Genomic DNA, 20,304 nt, shown 5'->3' on the forward strand with positions numbered 1-20,304 from the left:
AGGATTTGGTCCGAGAAGCGGACGAGAATGGATATATGTGGGCCCGATCGTGCCCGGTCCACTCCGGTTGTAGATACTCTAGGTATGTTCCAAATTACTCCTACTAGTTTAGAAAAAAAAAGTACCACTACTAGTATGTTCCAAGTTTACAAGTCCAAAAAATCTCGTGAGAAAATAATAAGGCTGACAATGTACTGGCCGAACCAGATCAAAATCAAATTCCGATTCCCAATAGGGAATTTAATTAAAGAGAGAGAATTTTTCTTCCTTTCGTCGTCCGACCGACGGGACATAGAGGGGCCAAGCAAACGCGAAGATACGGAAACAGCGAGGCTCGCCGACTAGGGTTTGCGCCGCTCCTCTCTCCCGTCCCCGTCGACGCCGACCAGGCGCCCCGCCTCGATGCCGCAGTCCGTCCTGGTCGATCGCGCGACCAGCGAGTCGCTCATCGGGCCCGACTGGTCCCTCAATCTCGAGATCTGCGACATCCTCAACCACGACCCCTCGTGAGCCCTTCTTCGCCCTCCCCTTTGCTATCCACATGTTTGTCTTGATCGTTAACGGCGTCGTCGGAGTGGAGTGGTGCTCGTGGTCGTGGCGAGGGGCACCGTGCTTAATTGGGACGGGGTCTGGTCTGTCCCGCTGCTATTCTGTGGCAGTCTCCCCATGATTTTGTAGGATGGAGGTCGGGGTGACGCTTGTGGTAAACATGGGGTGATGGCTCGGACTGGAATGATTGATCGATCCTTGTTGTCCTGCGAAATTCAACTGAGGTTCAATCTATTTTTGTGGTACAAAGTAGACATGGAGTGCATGCGATTTTTTTCACTAATCACTATTCACTAATATAAGTAAAGAAACTGAAATTAAGGAATCCATGCCCTGTCCTGGTCAATTAAATCTACAGTTGAGATGCCAGTTTAGTGTGAATTTTGTTTGGAGATGCAATACACCCGAGTTATCTGCACTCCTGGCTTGCGTGCTGGTGCCAGAAGATCTCCCATCTTCTTGCCACAGGATAGCATATACCATGCCTAGACAAGCAATGACGAAGATTGGGGTCGTGATGGGAAAATGTGACATGGTCAGCTCTTTCCAATCATCACTATACCAATGTTATAGCTGATATATTGTCCTGTGACCTGTAAAAGTGAATATGAACAAGCTGTTCAGTAGCAGCTAGTAATGGTACTGGAAAAGGATAAGAAAACTAGCATGGAGTGGTACAAACAAATATTCGATAACCGGGATTTTAGTGGAGCCCATGCCCGCGAATTTTGAGGACTCCTTGTTACTTTTTGACTTCGTATAAACGATGAATGTAGGGCCCGTTTGGTTTACAGCCTAAGGTTGCCACGCCTAACCTTAGTCATGCCACAACATCTTAGGCATGTGTTTGGTTTGTTGCCACACTTTTCTAGCAACATGGTCCACATGTCATAGGCTCAAATTTTTGCCAAATCTTGCCACACTTGTGGTGGCCATTTTGTTAGCCACACTTTGCCTAAGCTTAGTTGTGGCAAAGTTAGTCATGAACCAAACAGGCCTGTAATAATCTTGACCTGTTGAGCTGTTCATGAAGCTTGTGCAGTAAGTGCATGTTCCATCAAAATAGATAATCACCAGGTACGAGTAGTATCGATGTTTCGAAGCCATAGGGGCTTTGAAGAAACCACGAGGATTTTGGTCTGAGGCTTAAATCCCTCCATCCCAAAATAAGTGTCTCAACTTTGTACTAACTCTAGTACAAAGTTGTACTAAAGTTGAGACACTTATTTTGGGACGGAGGGAGTATTAGACAGTCTCGGACCAAATGTTATTTTAGCTCGTGCGCTAGTTATTTGCTATATTATTGCATGGTATGCTGTATTTAACATTTTCACTACTAGTATATTCTCTCATACTTTATTTGCACGTAGGCAAGCTAAAGATGTAGTCAAGTCTATCAAGAAGCGGATTGGACACAAGAACTCAAAGATCCAGCTCCTTGCACTAACAGTAAGCATCATTTTGTGCACCCGTATCTTTATCTCCATGATAATGCAAAGTTCTGTACATCTTTCAGTATTACTTGCATATGAAGTGATTAGTGACTATATATTTGGTGCGTCATGTTATGGCTTGGTGGTAATTTCGGAATGATAAGTTGGCTAGAAGCTAAACTAGGATGAAACTAGCGTGATGAGCTACTGATTGCTTGTTCGAAAGTTGATGGTAGCCATAATAATGTGAAGCGGAGAATCTCATGTAATGATCAATGATTGACAGTTAGCCAGAGCCAAAAAGACATTGAAGAGGCTCCAGTCAGCACTTCAACATCATTGTATGGTAAATGATTCATGGTTGAATAGCATCTTAAAGATGGGTTGATGGTGAATACAAGTTTGTTTGGATTGCGGATATTAGGAGTGGTGTGACAGATTCACAAGAATTTATGAGGGAGAACATAATAGGCTATGTAACGTAGCCTTGTCACTTGTTAGTTTCCTTAACCTATGCTGAGCAGTATCTTGTATCTCTGTATATCTGCTGTGCATAGTGCTAGTTGGAAGTCATACTTTGTGGTTTATTTGTTCTGTAATCTAATTTCAAGTAAGCTAAGCAAGCCTGTACTGAAGTACTTCATTTTATTTCCCCCTTTTTAGCTGCTGGAGACGCTGATTAAAAATTGTGGAGATTTTGTTCACATGCATGTTGCTGAGAGAGATATACTCCATGAAATGGTGAAGATTGTTAAGAAAAAGGTCTGCCTGCAAATTAGTGTTCTGTCTCACAATATAATATTAAGAACAAGATTTCAGTTTTGATTTCCCTTTTGTTTTGTAGCCTGATTATCATGTAAAAGAGAAGATACTCATTTTGATTGACACCTGGCAAGAAGCTTTTGGAGGTGCTCGTGCAAGATATCCACAATATTATGCGGCATATCAAGAACTGCTGGTATTATTCACTTTAAGTATGCTGACATTTGGTTCATCTTCCTTTACTAGATCAGATTAAATCAGTTGTACAATTTTTTTGAGCATTTCTTAAGCCAACATTCAGTGCTCTAGTGTACATCATACATTTGCTCTTTGATATATGAAACTTCCTTCAACTTATCATAATGTCGCACTCTGATATACCAGCGTGCTGGAGCCGTATTTCCTCAAAGGTCAGAGAGTTCTGTGCCAATCTATACTCCACCACAAACTCAACCTCTACAGAACTACCCTCCTCCTGCTTTACGTAATACTGATTATCGGCAAGAGGCACCCGAATCATCTTCAGTGCCAGAAGTATCTACACTAAGGTACATTATCTTCAAGAACCTAGTGACCATGCAGGCACGGATAAATGATGCTCAGAAACTAATGTGAACTATGTCCATTATCTCGTGTGCATTTAATTATGACAGAATTGATTGCTGACATACAGCTAATCCCTTGCCCATTAATATACTATGCAATTTGCCTCCAAAATTTATGTAATTGATATGATGACAGTATGTGTACATTATTATTTCCGATAAGATCATTTTCTAGAGAAGTGTTAAGGCATAACCTAACCAGAACCCTAAGATATTACTATGTATGTATTAATTTAAGATGAGGCACAAATATATGAGACCTTAAATACTGAAATGCTTCCTCTTTCCAGAGCTTGAATGTGTGCCTTTTACTGTACAGTAATTTTCTAGTTATATCCGCTATTTGGATCTGTAATTGCTTTTAGTTTCCTTTCCAATTCTGTAACCACAGTGTCATCATCACTATGGTTAGCAGTGTACTACTTTGAAGCCTTCAAGTTCCCTTTTATAATAATGTTTCAAATTTGCAAAACTTTTTCTCCAGTGTGACAGAAATTCAGAATGCAAGTGGCATCATGGATGTTCTCTCAGAGATGTTAAATGCTATCGATCCTGGTAACAGAGAGGTATTTCACTGCTCATTGCCTACTCACATGCTGTAACAATATGTGGTTCATAAAATGATCCAACGACCAGTTTTGTTGCGGAAAGTTAATGCAGGAAAAAATAACACCATCCTACATGGCTGTGTTGAATTTTCTTAAAGTTGGATATGTATACTGCCATGTTTCAGAGTCTAAAAATTCTTAACACCGGACTCTATAAACCATAGTATTTCTAGTTATATGATTTAGATGTCAGGTCAGTATATTGCTTAACTGTAAATCTGTAATGAACATGCAGGGTCTAAGGCAGGAGGTCATTGTGGACCTTGTGGACCAATGTCGTTCTTACAAGCAGAGAGTGGTTCAGCTCGTTAACACGACCTCGTAAGTTTCTTCTGTGGTGTCCGGCTATTTAAGCAGCATATGAATGGAATCGGGTAGTGGAAATGTAGGATATGCATTTTTCTGACCTAATTAATAGTTGTGATAACCCACTAACTGCCTCTGCTACCAAATTCATTTTGATGTCCTCTTGATAAAACTGAGGGAAAGAAGGACGCACAATGCTGTGAATACCTATGCCAAATGCTATCCAATTATACACCTTTGAAGTTTCTTGACAAAATTTCTGGAATCTCTCAAGTTCTCTATTCTTCTTTGCTACATAGAAGTTAGAACACCATGTACAAGGACCTTTGGCCAACTACTACTAACACACGCAGCTCAATATACAACACCACCACCCCTCAAGATGGGACTTCAAGGTTGTTCCCTTATAAATCCGCTCTTTGGTGAGAAAATATATATCACCGTCCAGTCATGAACTGGATTATTTGCAATATTCATCGTTGTTGTTGCCACACAAAAGCTTCAACTGCCATTTGGCCACCAGCCTGAACTCTGGTAGAAGACCCCTCATCCATAATATCTTGAAACACACTGGCATGACTCCATATTCTGCTCTGGAGGTAGATCAGGACACCACCAAGATAGTGAGTAACCTCGAACAAAGACACACAATACTGATGTTGATCTCCTATCTGGCCCAATCAGCATCAAAATAGCAAGCGATGTCCAGGTGATAATTTCTTCCTTCCACTTTGAGTGATCCAAGCCCCACATACTCTTCTTCTCAAGGACTGCCAACTCTTCCAACATAGCCTGATACAACTAGGAATCTGCTTTGCTGTTCTCCAATCAGTTGGGACTACTATAGACTTAGTAAAGCGATGAAAGCTTTGTACTCTGGTGACAGTGATTCATATGACACATAGTCGGCTACATCATTCTCAAAGCCATATCTGGAACCCTAGCCACTGTCCTTGTACTGTGGCTCATCACTCTCGCCACACTGACCACTGCAAGCTCACTTCCCCAGGAACTCTTTCCAGCTGCTGATCCATGTGCAGCTGGCGTCAGCAGACAAATCACTGCCTGGAGTTTGGTTGACAAGGCTGCTGCATTCAACTGGAGTCACCGCTTTCCTATTGGACTCTCTTGGTCCTAACTTGTACCGTGGCGGCGAGACACATGCCTCCTCGGTTGGTTCAAGTGCCGCTGGCACAGTGAGCTCTGATACTCTTCTCCGCTACTACTAACACACAGTGCTCAATATACGCCAGTTTTGATGCAGTAATTTAAATAAGCTTGCATTCACTCCCTAAGTACTCCTAAAACTGCTATTTATTCTAATTAATTCCTGAATATATTATTGGTGTGTTCAGATCAGTAATATATAGAGAAATTGTGGTGGTAGTACCACCAATCCACCATTTGTCTAATTAAACAGAAATACACAACAGAAAGAAAATGTATTAGCTAGTTCAGCCCTGTAGGTAGTCATATTACTAGTTTACTATATACATCTTTTATGCGGGGATACTATATGCATACTTCAGTTATGTTCTAGTCCAAAATTTATGTCTGATACTGTATTACTGTGTTATGTTTGAGATACATCCATTTATGTACATGACTGTATTATTTGCTGAAAATTGGGCGACTGAACTCATGTTTGCTGGTTGCTTTTTCTGTAATTAGATTTCACAATGTGGCTTTGTATTACTGATTGAATTTCTGTAGAGTCTGTTGTGTTCGTATGAGTACGTATTATGATATGGTTCTCTTAACTATTTCCATGCATTAAATTGTCACAGCGATGAAGAGCTGCTAAGCCAGGGCCTTTCATTGAATGATGATTTGCAGCGTGTTCTAGCAAAACATGATGCAATTGCTGCAGGCATAGCTGTTCGGGTAGAAAAGCCAAAACCACCACAGGCCCCTGCGAATAGTTCCCCACCAGCAAAGCCAGAGGGGCCAAAAGAGCCAACTCAAAGGTTGTGTTATCTTATACCAAACATCCTGTTTTAATCAACTCATGTTACTCTCTTGAAATGATGCATGCGTAATGCGGGTTCAGAACTCTCGAAACAGTATTGGAATAATTAAAATAGTAGAGTACTGCATTATGCTCTGACTGACTTCTTCATTATATATCATCTGAACTTGTCAGGTCTTCTGAAGCTGCCGGTAAGGTTTCTCCATTTGAGCAATTAGCACTTCCTGCTCCTCCATCATCCAGCACCTCAAAGCCCCCTGGAGAAGCATCTGTTGGCCCTAGTATTGACCTACTCAGTGGAGATGATTATTTCAAGCCAGAACCTGTGAATTCCCAAGCCCTTGTTCCTGTTGGCAATTCCCCTGCAGCTTCTGCTTCAGGCCACAATACCTTAGATCTTGTAGACATGTTTTCGCAAAGCGATGCTAGCAATAACAATCACAACCCTGTTATATCGTCCCCAATATTGAACTCAAATCCTAATCTCTCGGCACCACAAGCATATCCTGCTCCACAGCATCCTGTTCCACCACAGCTGTCTTCATTTTCCAATGGGTTGACTTCCAATACAATCCCAACTTATGGTCAAGGTTCTGACCTGAACTCAGCAAGTTCGTGGAATGGGCAGCTTGCTCAAGGAATGAATCAACCACAGCAGGCACCAAATTATGGTAAATAACACTATCTTCTATAGTTACAATATGACCTTCTAATATGTTATTTAGTACTCCCTCTGTCCCACAATATGTTATTACAACCAGTACGCGAGTATATCGGTTGTAATAACATCTTATATTATGGGATGGAGGGAGCAGTATACATGTTTGGTATCTACTCCATCCGTATCAAAATATAAGACATTTTTGACACCATGGCTGTAAAAAAACGTCTTATATTTTGATACAGAGGGAGTAGTTCTTACTAGATTTGTTTTGTAAATGCTATTTATGCACTACAAGATTTTTGAGAGAGTAGTGTAGACTCTTGTTTTTGTTTGTCCGCCGAATATTTCTGTAGCTTTGCCTCTGTTTACGGCATGTACAAGGTTGTCCTCAGCTGTAGGCACTTTGTGATTGACAGGTCAAGATGATCAAAGCAGCGACCTCCCACCACCACCCTGGGAAACTCAGCCTGCAGAAAGCGATCAGTTCCAAGGTGGTCAACCTGACAGGTTGGCAATGCCACCAGGACAATTTGGAGGCGTTCCACCCCAATCTGTTCAAGTTGGTCAGCCTGGGCAAGTTTCACTGTCGCAACCATTGCTGACTGGGCAACCAGGCAGGATGCAGTTTCCACCAGGATATGTGGAGCAGCCTGGGGCTCAACATCCGCAATCAATGCCAAACACGCAATATGGGGGCATGTATCCTTCAATGCAAGGCAACCAAGCAGGCGGCATGTATCCCCAACAGATGGCAGGAGATATCTACCAACAACAGATGTATGGTGGGCAGATGGCGGCCGGCTATGGCTACGGTCAGCAGCCTGGAGGCTACTATGTCCCAAATGCTGGTTATGGGTATCCCAGTGCGAACGAGCTTTCTCAGAGAATGAACGGACTTGCCATGCAAAACAACGGCTTGTATGGCACACCCGCGTCTTCTTCCCTTCAGCAAGCTAATAGGCCAGCAAGACCCGAAGATTCACTCTTTGGTGATCTGGTCAGCATTGCCAAAACAAAGCCCAGCAAAACTGCAGCTAATAAGGCTGGTGGCTTGTAAAGATGAATGGAATCCTTGTTAGTACCATTTCTGTCACAGCGATAGCTTCTGCTCATAGTACATAAGTTCTTTGGAAAGTCCCCCTATTGGGGAGTAGTAGGCGAGTTATAGATTTTGAAATTCATAGCAAGTGTGGTTCAGTATAATTCTATTTTGTTTACTCGGAAGCAATTATATTTTGTTCACTTGTTGCAAGCGCAGAGTTCGGAAGCAATTATATTTTGTTCACTTGTTGCAAAAACGCAGAGTTCTCCTGAATCATCAGAAGTTCTTTTGTACATACAGTCGGCTTCTTTTGTGTACCTTCTTTTGGTCTTTGGCAGCATTTGTGGAGTAATTATTGTGTTTGTGATGCAAGATGAGTAGCTTACAGTTGTGGAATTATGCTAACTGTGGGTACTTGGTAAGCTGGCCAAAAGGCCTTCAACTGTTAGTAGTTCAGTCTTCAGTACTAGTGCTCATTCTCTGACGATTGAGTTGCCCAGCCTAGACATATATTAATGGGCTCATCCAATTTTGTATTTCGTAACCGATTACAACAGAGGTTTGGCATTGGAGGAAAGCCCCAGAGAGCATTGGTTTATCATGGCTGGAACTTTACAAATTTGAGTGTAGATGTTCCTATGTTAAGTTTGGAGCCTTCGGCTTACGACATTTAAGTTATGATTTTTATTACAAAAACATGTTTTGACATTAGTTTCCCAGTCTCACATGTTTCGACACTCTGTTGTTCCTTGGGTTTACCAGTTAGCTCTGTTGAGCTGCCTTTTCCCTAAAAGAAGTTGCCACCAAACTTCCAAGTATTAAGCATTATGGTTGACTTTGCATCGAGGAAGTTTGATGATGAAGCCACTTTATGCAGCAAGGTTCCATGAGTTAGGCATAAACTCAATATCATCAATTCTGTACACATGGGCTCGACTAGGGTAAATGCTTGGCTGCTCTAGGCGGAAGTACACGCAGGACAAGAATTTCTCAGGTTCAGGTCATCGCGGTGAGGTGGAGGATGCCCAAATTTGCTTTATTTATTCTTTTGTTCAGAAGCCGCAAATCAGATGATAACATTTGAAACAAGTGATCTCTAGTGGTGAAAGAAACCTTAGCAATGGTTGTCCCAGGCAGTGATCTGGGAAGGTGTATGATCACCACGTACTAACTGTAGCCATCTTATGACATTCATTAAATTTACTTGTCTAAGGTATATTTTCATTTCCGTCGCGAGAGCTGCGACTTGGTTGTGCGACCCTTGTTTGTATCAGGTTGTTAAACTGTACTCGTTTCAGAGCTGTTTTATATATAAGTTGTAGTTTCTATCTTAGAGTTACGTTGTGTTACCTGTTGTTCCACACACACACGTATGTTGCATGTATGGATGTAACATGCACGTTGTGTGCAGGGGCTTAAAATCTTTGTTGTGTTACCTGTTGTTCCACACACACATATGTATGTTGCATGTAGGGATATAACATGCACGTGGTGTATAGAGGCTTCAAATCTTTGTTGTATTACCTGTTGTTCCACACACACACGCGCGCACACACACATGTTGCATGTATGGATATAACATGCACCTTGTGTGCAGGGGCTCAAAATCTTTCTTGTGTTACCTGTTGTTCCACACACTACATGTATGAATATAACATGCACGTTGTGTGTAGAGGCTTAAAATCTTTGATATGCATTGTTAGTGGAACGCCAGATTTGCATATCTCTAATCCCGAGCCCTGGCAAAGGGAGTGTTGGCTTCCTCTAGAGTGGGGTTGGGTCAATGCAACACAGATGGCACCGACTCGAAGACTAGAGGATGTGGTGTATGCGGGGCAGATCATCATGGCAGGTTCTAGGTTGGGACATGTTGATTTTTCCCGAACACCACGGACCTGGAACATGCATAGACAGTGCCACGGTGCTTAGCAAGCTCATTAACAAGTAAAGATACTTTATCCATCTTCAGACAATTAGTTGAGGAAGTTAAATGACTTCTTCAATTCTAAGATGGATTTCTTCACTACTGGAGTATTAAACAAGCGAGTTCCGATGGCGTACATTACTCCAATGACGTTGTATCAATTAAAGCAGCATAATTAGCATTCCACAAAATAAACATGGTATCAATCAATCGAATCACCAATTAGCATTCCAGATAATAAACATGGTATCAACAATCAAATCACCGTAATTAGCATTCCAAAAAATAAACACCATATCAATCAATCAAAGCACTGTAATTAAAATGTTCTTGATCTGTAGGCTTTACTTCTAAAATTTTGAGGCAAGTATAAAAAGATATCTCAATTATGCATCATTGTTTTTCTCCCCTTCATTTTTTAATACTTTTTTCTATATTGTGCACAACGCTAGCATCATGCACTTATCGATTTATATACCTTTGCGAGTAATACATTTTTGTTGTTTTCAGCTCATTTCTTAGTGACTCATGGCATTTGAATTTTGCATTTTTATGTTGTAGGAAACTTATGCATAAATCCGAACAATGATCAAGAGGAACATAAAGGGGATAGCTGAATAAATGAAGTGTTGATATATTGATATTCACCGCCACTATTCACTACTACATTGCACGTACATAATTGGTAGTAGGGTTAAATAGGTGAGTTGAACAATGTTTGGCTAAGAAGAAGGGGTATATGGGACCGATCTTTCTAAAAGTCCCCCACCCCCCAAAAAACACCCACATCCATACACATTGCTGATTGTATTTCGAAAGCTGTAAGCTCCGAGTTAGCCCATGAACTTGAATAAAGATGCATAAAATTCAACTCATTTTTATTATTTCTGGTGTTCGTTGTACTGCCATGATTGAGAATGAATAGACTGGGAGTCTTCTCGCAAAAAAAAAAGATACACAAAATTCAAGTCATTTTTGAAGAAAAAAAATCCAAGTTCTTGGATCAATTAAATTTTCGTTGGTTCCCGGTTGGCTGTGGTTTCGTGTTAGTATTCATGCAGGGGAGCTTGCCGGGATATGTTCCGTTGAGATTCTTTTTACGCTACACTCGCGTTCTTTCTCTGAGTTGTGAATTCCTTTTATTTTCTCGAATATGCAGAAGTGTGCATATATCATACGGAGTAGTATAGTATTAGAAGGAAGCGGGGAAGACACCCGTCAACCACCGAGTTGTGAATCCTCATGGACTCCCTGTCCGAGTAGTACACTGCGTTTAATCAACAATCTAGTATGTTCTCTTAGTAATATTCTTCTGTAAATATACGACAGAAGAAAAAACATTTTTTTTACAATGGCAGATTAAAACCATTCAGCTGTGCATAAGGGCGAGCGCTTGCGATGTCCACGTCGGCAAGCTGTCCTGTTCAGTCGCGCGCACGCGTATTGGCTTCGTTCTCGGATACGGCCGCCCCCTCTCTGTCTCCTCACCTTTCATCTTCCTCTCCTCGCACACGCAACCTTTGCCTCCTCTCCTCTCCCTTTCCTCTTCCCCTTCTTCTCCTCGACACGAAAGCAAGCTTGGCGATTGGGATTCAAGCGCCAGCGCTCCAAATCCGGCGGAGGGGTGGCGCGCGCCGGCGGCGGCGATTTCGATTTGTGGTAGTCCTCACTGCTGGAGGCGGCTGCCCGATCCAGCCACCGGTGAACAAACTCCCGACCATCCCTCCTTGCCCGCGTCTCTAGCCCGTACTCGTTTTCGCCACCATCCTCGACGCGTCTGGCGTAGGAGGCTGGGGGTGGTCGTGGTGGCGGCACAGATCCGAGGAAGGAGCGAGTGGGAGGAGAAGGCAGCGGTGGAGGTTTTGATCTATCGACATGGGAGGCGGAGCGATCTGGACGAGATGACTGGTGCAGGTTTCCTCACCATGCTGCGACCAGCACCTACGCAGGTGATTGGTGTTGTTGTCCTTTTCGACAGCGGCAGCGGACGGCGCTGGGCGGCAAGCCCATCAGTGCCCGTGTGCCCCGACCGGTGCGGACTGCTTGCGTAGGGCCACAACAGCTGCTTGCTCAAGCCTGCGTGTGGACTGCCCGGTAAGCTCTATGAATCCACTCTGAATCTGTTTGTTCTTGCAATCTTGCTCCATCCAGTTTGGGGCTCGCTATCAGGGTCGCGTCCAACCCACTGCCAGTGAAATTTATTCTTCTGAATTGATGTGTTGCAGTGATCGGCTGCCCCGCTGCCTAAAATATACGTGCCCTTAAGGCTTGGTGTCCATGGGGATAGAAAACTGAGTTGATTTCAAGTGGTACCTGAACGTCTACACAAGATTTGACTAAAACTTCCTCCTACTAGATTTCACAAGAGAGCCTTCTATTCTCCTTTTTAGAACTGAATATATTTGATGTGCCGTTCAATAGCAATGTAGATACACTGACTCTGCTTTTTCACTATCAAACAGTCCCAACAATAGGACTCTCTGCAAAATCAATTCTGGTGTCTTGTACTCTTGTTTAATTGTTTTATTTGATGCGAGGTAATATTTTATTTTAGTGTTTAGCATGTTTTGCCTTTTCATTTTTGTTTGACGAAAGATGTTTTTCTTTCTGAAGAAAATATTATTTCGTAAATAGAACAATAGTCACCATACAAGATCTTCCACCAAAACGAAATTTGTGTGTGTGCAGCTAAGATTGATTTCCAGCTCATCTCCATGGGTTCCCCGAGGTGAGCGCGATGCTGAGGAGAGATGGCGTCGAGGACGACATCCGAGGACATCATCACGCTCATGGCTTCGCCGCCATCGTCATCGAGTTTTTTGGTACGCACGTGCTACCGTCCGATCACCCTTCCCCTCCACCACTCTCTTGTGTTTGATCGAGTGATTCGGTGGCAGGTTTCACAGCAAACAGGTGTGCGATGGGCCGGCAACCAGTGGCGCCATCTCTATCCCCGACACTAGATAATAGCGTGGCTAATGGCCTGCACGCGGTGCGCCTGTCTGTGCCCGTGCGCTCAGGCCGGTGCGGACTGCGACTACGCGTAGGGCCGCCGCAGCTGCTTGCTCAAGGCGGCGTGCGGACTGCCTGGTAAGCTCCATCAATCCACTCCGAATCTCCTTGTTTTGCAGTCTTGCTCTATCTAGGTTGGGGCCTTGTACAACACTGCTTCAAATATATGTGCCCTTAAGGCATAGTGTTCATGGGGATAAAAAAACTATGTTGGGTTTCAAGTGGTACCTGAACGTCTATACCTTGAATAAAGTTTCCCTTAAGATTCCACAAGAGAGTCTTCTATTCTCATTTTAGAACAGAATATATTTGATATATTGTTCAATACCAATGTGGACACATGGACAATGCTTTTTCACTATCAAACTATGGTGTAATCTTTATTTTGTTTCGTCCCACATGAATGAAACGGCTCGCTACTTATTTCCTTTGTTTATTACCACATGCATGTTAAGCACACCAACCATTCACCAAAAAAAAGCACACCAACCATTAGACATGTATTTCCATTACTAATAGTAAGATCCAAAAGAATAATATCTGCACTCAGTTATTCAGTGAATTGCTCTGCGATTAAATTGTGCCTCACCAACATTTCTATGAGTATACTATTTATACGCCCATACACAGAGTAATTGCTATTTATTTTTTAATTTATTACCACATTCCTGCTAACGAGTACCAACTTTCAAAAGCACAAATACATGAACTATTTGATTTCATTGTCGCTGAGTTGGAAAGATTTGTTGAGACGGAAGGAGATGATGTCCACTTGCCTGTGGGCAGGCATAGGGAACTGGGTTTCACCTTTCCTTTCGTACTACACCAAACCTTGATATCGTTAGGCACCCTCGTTAAGTGGAAAAAGGGATTTTGCATCAATGGAATGGTAAAAATCAAATGATCGCAGTACATACTTGGCTGACAGAATGATATACTAATAACAGTAAATTTAGGATTCTTTTAGTATCCAAAAAATGGTGGTTCTTATCCTTTCTTGTCACTTCACGTGTCATTGATTTATTCTCCCATTGTCCAGAGAAACACTGACTTTGTTATCCAATACCAGTGGTTATGCTCTTGGGTCAATATTCAGGATAATCACCATTTATTTAGCAACTACACCTACAATAATGTCATCCGGTGGAATCACGTGTTGTTGCTAATCAGGTCTTCTCCTTGCTTTCTTTTGCGGAAACTCTGTATTGACAACACTGCCTTACATTTGGCAGTCTGTGATTAGTGCCTATGTTAATCCATGAGCAATTTTCTAAGATCAGTCTTGCTGTTTTTTTATGAAAACCATTGGGGGCATGTGAGATCTCTTGGAGCATTTTTTGTATCATTCTTACTGTGAGTATTTAATCTTCTGGTCTGTTGCTTTTTAATAGATGATGGACATTTAAGGCATGCTGAGATAATTTCTCTTTGTATTGTTCTAGCCCGTGAGTGTATCTAACGTTGTAGTTTATTGCTTCTAAGTTTTTGACTGGTTGTTTTGACGATGTCTTCGACCTATGTGTCCAGGTTAAATTTCAGCCCCTCACAACGCATTTAGTATTTGCAGGATCTAAGACGACACATATCCCACTTCTGCCCGTCATGCTAATTTGGGTGCTTTTTTGGAGGTGTGGGATTGGGCAGTGGTGAGCTTGGCTCTCATATCATTTTTCTCGTCTACATTTATCTTGATGTATGCAAGAATTTTTTATCTTAGTGATATCAATCTATTACTATGTCCATGCAGCTATAGCTCTGTTATTTTCCTTATCTATGTGGTTTCTTTGTACTATTTCATAGGTGAGTTAACTATCTTGCTGAAAGGGCAGTAAGTCAGTGACAGTTTCTCGCAGTTTCCTTCTCTACATTAGGAGTTTCAGTTCTGCAATCGTTTCTCTCTGTTTTCATAAAGTTGTGTATTTTCTAAATATATGATTGCTGGTTTCAGCAATATATCATGTCTCTACCACAACCCAGCATGCAAGGGCTTATCTCTTTTATTTGTTGCATCATAAACATCATCTATGTTTAGTTGGCACATATTATGCTGGTACCTTCAACGACGTGGTATATCTCCTACCCCATCAGCTCTTTCCTATAAGGATCCCAAAACATGGATCAGTGGTATGCAGCTGAAGGAGTTACTCCCAGATCAGCTGTTGAAGGAAAACCATACATTATTGTTACGCATTTCACCTGTGTTCATGAATAGAAACTAAAATGTGCATATAATGTAGTCTTATAATTGTTTTCCTGCCATCTAGATTGTACCAAATATAGTAATAACCAAATATGCAATTTTGGGTAAGGTCTAAATGCTATTAGAAAATACTCCCTCTGTAAACTAATATAAGAGCGTTTAGATTACTAAAATAGTGACCTAAACGCTCTTATATTAGTTTACGGAGGGAGTAGAAATGGTATGATGCATACTATTTAAACTTATAAATGAAGTAGCAGATCTGCTTCATTTTCATTTATTTTCCTTCTCCAGTTCTGCCATTGTTCTGCACTTGTAGCCAGAAATTGATGATGTTACATGAAATAACCTTGAAATTTTTAGACTACCTGCTTCAATACAGAACTTCGGGTCAACGCTCGGATAGTTCTTTTATTTATGCAGGGAAAATTACAATGCATGTCAGTTTTTTTGTTGCCTGGAATTGTTTTGTTTTATGATGTGGATTTCTGTGTATTTTATCTCATCCAATATCAAACTCATATTGGTGAACATCTTATCTAAACTCGTCGTACTTCTCTTTCTTGCTTCAGGTTGGGAAGCAGTCAATGGGTGATTATCGAATGTGTCGGAACTTCCAAGCAAATGTCTCTCTGTGGCTAAAATAAATCTTATTTCCCCTCAAGTCACTAAACTGCAATGGGTAGTTGGTCGGTCGCTGTCAATTGAATGTGGGAATTGAAATGTCTTGCCGTTTTACAATTCTTGTTTTGCTTCACAATATTCTCTGTTAAATAGACCTGTTAGTATCTATGAAACTACTACGCTTGCTTTGCTTTATGAATGAACACTTGTCTCCTGCAGTTTTTACCGTGTCTTATATTCGAACCACTACGCTCATCTGGTCTGCCTCTTTTTTCTTTTGCTGAATTATACATGTTGTCATGCAAAGACATTAACAAATATGAAAGCTTCGAGAGTGCGCGCAATTTTGCCTCTCAAGAGGCGCCACCTGGTGGCGCCCCAGCCACTAGTAATTTTGCAAGTAGCGGCGGCTGGACGGACCTCCCAAGCGATCTCCTTGGCCGCATCTTGCAACTCCTTGAGCTCCTCGAAGCTCTCGCTGCCGCAGCCGTTTGCACTTCATGGTGCTCAGCCGCAGCGGCCGCCGGCGTCCCTCGTGGCCTCACGCCGTGGCTCATTAGCTGGAAACCCGACAACTGCCGGAGCAGCGAGTTCCGGAACCTCATCGGCACCCGCGAGACCCACAAGGTTAGCTTGCCCACCGGGCGGCGCAACCCCGAGTTGTGTGGAGCCTCGCATGGATGGCTCGTCGCGTCGGACGAGCTCTCCAAGAGTGAATTGCAAAAAACATTGACACTTCAGGCTGGTTTGCAGAAACCACACATATACAAAATTATGCCAAAAAGCATTAATTTTTTTCATAATTTTTTGCAAAAAACACTAGTTGCTCATTTGGACCGTTTTAAGTGCGTTTATGACAGGGGGCCGCATCCGTCGACGTGGCATCACTGTTCACACGGCAACGCCGTTAGGCGGCGTTACACGCCGTCGGCGCACCGGTTCGAGCCGGGCGGGTCAAACACCCCGAAGCGGTGCAGGCCCACCCCCAGCCCTCACTCTCTCCTGTCCTTCTCCCTCTCTTTGCTCCCGCTCGTTCGCCGCTGCTGTCCCCTCCCACATCTCCGACCGCCGTCGCCGTCGCGTCGCCATGGTGTCCTGGTCTGATGACGACAGCAGCGAGAACTCTCACAAGTACGCCGACTCAGCTTCAGACGAGGGCATCATCAAGGTGAGTTGCTTGAGCTCAAGCTAGGGTTAGGGCTGCGATTTGGGGATTTTTCTGTTGAGCTTGATCTGAAGTTTTGTTGTCTTTCCTTTGCACCTCCAAATCCCTAAGACCATGGATGACTCCGATTTCGAGGGCACTAAACCTGATGCTTTGTGCAATGAACTCCCTGCCAGCAGAGAGGCGTGTTGCTTTCCAGGGCATCCATACTGGCAGGAGGTTCCTTGCTTGTGCTGTGAAGGTATATGCCAAATCTATGCTAATCTGGTCACTGTTTAGTGCTGATTTTATAGTTAGCAGATCTGGTGTGCTAGTTGCTCAGTGAGGTCATTGTTTATATGTGAGCATGTGCAGAGTATTGTTAGCAGATCTGGCATGTTAGTTAGGTTGCTAATTAGTTATGTATTTTTTGTGATAGTGGTGGGTTAGTGAGGTCATTGTTTATATGCCAGTATGTGCATAGGGTTGGGAGCACTGATTGAGACTTCTTACTTTATAGCATATGGATTAGTGAGCACTGTAATTGTTTAACTCATTGTGTCATATAGCTAGCTCATACCTGTTTGTTTAACTCATTCTGTTACTTTATACCTGTTTGTTACTTTATAGCATGTGGATTAGTGGGCACTTTACACCATTTGTTACTTTATAGCATTGTGTTACTTTATACCTGTTTAACACTAATATTATAGGAGGGAAGAAACCGTGGGCTAGTTGAATGGGTTGATCCATTTTGGCCAGCTACAATGGAGAATGCATTGACCAAGTTGTGGGATAAGTATGAAGAGTGCAGGAGGAGCAAGATTGAGGACAATATGGAAAGCTCATTTGCTGTTCACAATCTGACACAACAGAAGATCAAGCTGCAGGCAAGTTATGAGAGGTTGGTTGAAGATGTCAACGGTCTTTTGGATGCACAGGAGCAGAGGGCTCAGATGGAGAGAGGTAAGATGCAAAACAACCTTAAGAGAGCAAGCTGCAGGAGAAGTATGACATGCTCAAGAACCTGACAGTTGCTCAAGCCAATGTCATCAGGAACATGAAGTTGAAGCTTGCTGAAGAGAAGATTAAGTTGCAGGCCCACATTGATGAGCTTGAGAAGGTTGTGGAGCAGACCAAGCTAAAGCTGAATGGGATCAAGGCCATCTTAGATGAATGTGCAGTATAATGTAATATGCTGCTTATTAGTACCACCAGCATGGTTATGGGATGATGAGTACTATAATTATGGTTATGTAATGACTACTATTAGATGAATGATCTAGTAATATCTGAATTATGGTTATGTAATGTACCTATTCAGCATTAAGCAGTATCGTGTAATATGGTACTCATTAGTTATGATTATGTATGAATCTTCCAGTTATGCTGAATCTCATGATGTTGGTTGGTTTTGTCAATGCCGAGAGACCCTAGACTCACTTGCTAGTTTAGTCGACGCCGAGTGACCCTAGACTCACTTGGTTGGTTTTGTCGATGACGAGAGACCCTAGACTCACTTGCTAGTTTTGTCGACGCCGAGTGACCCTAGACTCACTTGGTTGGTTTTGTCGATGACGAGAGACCCTAGACTCACTTTGGTGGGTTTCTCGACGCCGATAGACCCTAGACTCACTTTGGTGGGTTTTTCGACGCAGAGTGACCCTAGACACACTTTGGTGGGTTTTTCGACACCGAGTGACCCTAGACTCACTTTGGTAGGTTTTTCGATGCCGAGTGACCCTAGACCCACTTTGGTGGGTTTTTCGACGCCGAGTGACCCTAGACTCACTTTGGTGGGTTTTTCGACGCCGAGTGACCCTAGACTCACTTTGGTGGGTTTTTCGACGCCGATAGACCCTAGACCCATTTTGGTGGGTTTTTTGACGGCGAGTGACCCTAGACTCACTTTGGTGGGTTTTTCAACGCCGAGTGACCCTAGACCCACTTTGGTGGGTTTTTCCACGCCGAGTGACCCTAAACTCACTTTGGTGGGGTTTTCGATGCCGAGTGACCCTAGACTCACTTTGGTGGGTTTTTCGACGCCGAGTGACCTTAGACTCACTTTGGTGGGTTTTTCGACGCCGAGTGACCCTAGACTCACTTTGGTGGGTTCTTCGATGCCGAGTGACCCTAGACTCACTTTGATGGGTTTTTGACGCCGAGTGACCCTAGACTCACTTTGGTGGGTTTTTCGACGCCGAGTGACCCTAGAATCATAGTAAGCATCATCGCCACCAGAATCACCAGCATCACAACCAACAAACTCAGCATCTAGTCTATCCAAAGGCAACATATAACATAAACATCCAAGACAACCAACATTGCCAGGTTCTCACATCCATCCAAGCCAACATTTAAGATAAACATCCAAGTTCTCACAACCAACAATGGTTCAAAGCCAACATAGGCATCATATGTTCTGAAAGCCAACAAAGGCATAATCTAGTTGAAAGCCAACAATGACATCGTAGGTTCTGAAAGCCAACAAAGGCATAATCTAGTTCACAGCCAACACAAAGCCATCACATGCCAACAAAGACAAAGGCATCTAGTTCCCAGAAGCATAGAAGTACTCTTTCAACTTGTATGAAGAAGTCCTTTTTCTTCCACTCTGTCTTGGAGCTTGAAAAGTTGACATGTTTCCTGCAGTAGAGGTAGAGGCTATGCCAGCATTGGTAGCTTTCTTCCTGGGAGACCTCCTTGGAGGAGTAGCAGGTGTAGTGGCAGCAGGTGTAGCTTTCTTCCCAGGAGACCTCCTTGGAGGAGCAACATGTGTAGTGGCAGCAGGTGTAGGAGCAGCAGTTGATGGAGATGGCCTCTTCCTTGGTGGTGCAACAGCTGTAGGGGCAGTAGTAGATGAAGATGGCCTCTTCCTTGGTGGTGCAGCAGCTGTAGATGCATTTGTTGTTGAAGTACAAGCCTGTGACCTGTTTGGCTGCATTTCAAAAACAGTTAAGGCTTGTGAGTTACAATGGAGACAAAATAAAGAGAATTGAGATGCTACTATAACCAACTTGATGCTGGTTCATTCTCATAGCAAGAGCTGGCTTGAGGGGCTTGGAGCAAACATTGTATCTATGCCCTACAAGTTTGCAGTTGCTGCAAGTAATAGATGCCATCCTAGATGTATCTCTTGGTGTTGGCTTCTCAAATTGGTTTTTCCTCCTCTTTGTTTGTTGCTTCCCAACCTTGTCTTTGAATACTGGAGGCTCTATGTCCTGAGTTCTTGTCCTTGGCCACAGGTTTGGACCAGGCACAGGAAATATGATATGTGCAAATGCTTTTTTATACATTTTCTTTTTGAAGAAATCAGCAACAAAGTCCTCTGGCTGCAACTTAGCTTTCACTATTGCAGAAACTGCATGATGGCAAGGCATAGAAGTCATATCCCATTTCCTACATCCACATGTTCTGTCCAGCAAGTTCACTGAGTAGGTGTTTTCTCCACTAGTCACTTGG

At 42.9% G+C, this 20,304-nt stretch overlaps 2 protein-coding genes across 8 annotated transcripts; both read left to right on the forward strand.

Annotated features, from left to right (window-relative positions):
* Positions 1-258: 258 nt before the first annotated feature.
* On the forward strand, positions 259-8,138 carry LOC125518369 (TOM1-like protein 9). The gene is made up of 10 exons (XM_048683239.1): positions 259-506; positions 1,920-1,998; positions 2,646-2,744; positions 2,827-2,940; positions 3,129-3,292; positions 3,834-3,915; positions 4,193-4,278; positions 6,051-6,230; positions 6,407-6,903; positions 7,313-8,138. The coding sequence occupies exons 1-10, from the start codon at positions 403-405 to the stop codon at positions 7,951-7,953; spliced, it is 2,046 nt and encodes a 681-aa protein (XP_048539196.1). The 5' UTR covers positions 259-402; the 3' UTR covers positions 7,954-8,138.
* A 3,154-nt stretch (positions 8,139-11,292) lies between these two features.
* On the forward strand, positions 11,293-19,656 carry LOC125524090. 7 transcript variants are annotated; one of them, XM_048689171.1, is made up of 7 exons: positions 11,293-11,956; positions 12,088-12,399; positions 12,551-12,684; positions 12,760-12,952; positions 14,442-14,520; positions 14,622-14,674; positions 15,647-19,656. In XM_048689171.1, the coding sequence occupies exon 7, from the start codon at positions 15,897-15,899 to the stop codon at positions 16,800-16,802; it is 906 nt and encodes a 301-aa protein (XP_048545128.1). In that variant the 5' UTR covers positions 11,293-11,956; positions 12,088-12,399; positions 12,551-12,684; positions 12,760-12,952; positions 14,442-14,520; positions 14,622-14,674; positions 15,647-15,896; the 3' UTR covers positions 16,803-19,656. The 7 variants fall into 7 exon arrangements, with proteins under 7 accessions (XP_048545128.1, XP_048545127.1, XP_048545129.1 ...); XM_048689168.1 differs by lacking the exon at positions 14,622-14,674 and having other exon boundaries at positions 11,296-11,956; positions 12,088-12,171; positions 12,325-12,399; XM_048689170.1 differs by lacking the exon at positions 14,622-14,674 and having other exon boundaries at positions 14,442-14,567.
* Positions 19,657-20,304: the final 648 nt, after the last annotated feature.

Source organism: Triticum urartu, chromosome 7, assembly GCF_003073215.2.
Source record: "Triticum urartu cultivar G1812 chromosome 7, Tu2.1, whole genome shotgun sequence".
Taxonomy (NCBI): domain Eukaryota; kingdom Viridiplantae; phylum Streptophyta; class Magnoliopsida; order Poales; family Poaceae; genus Triticum; species Triticum urartu.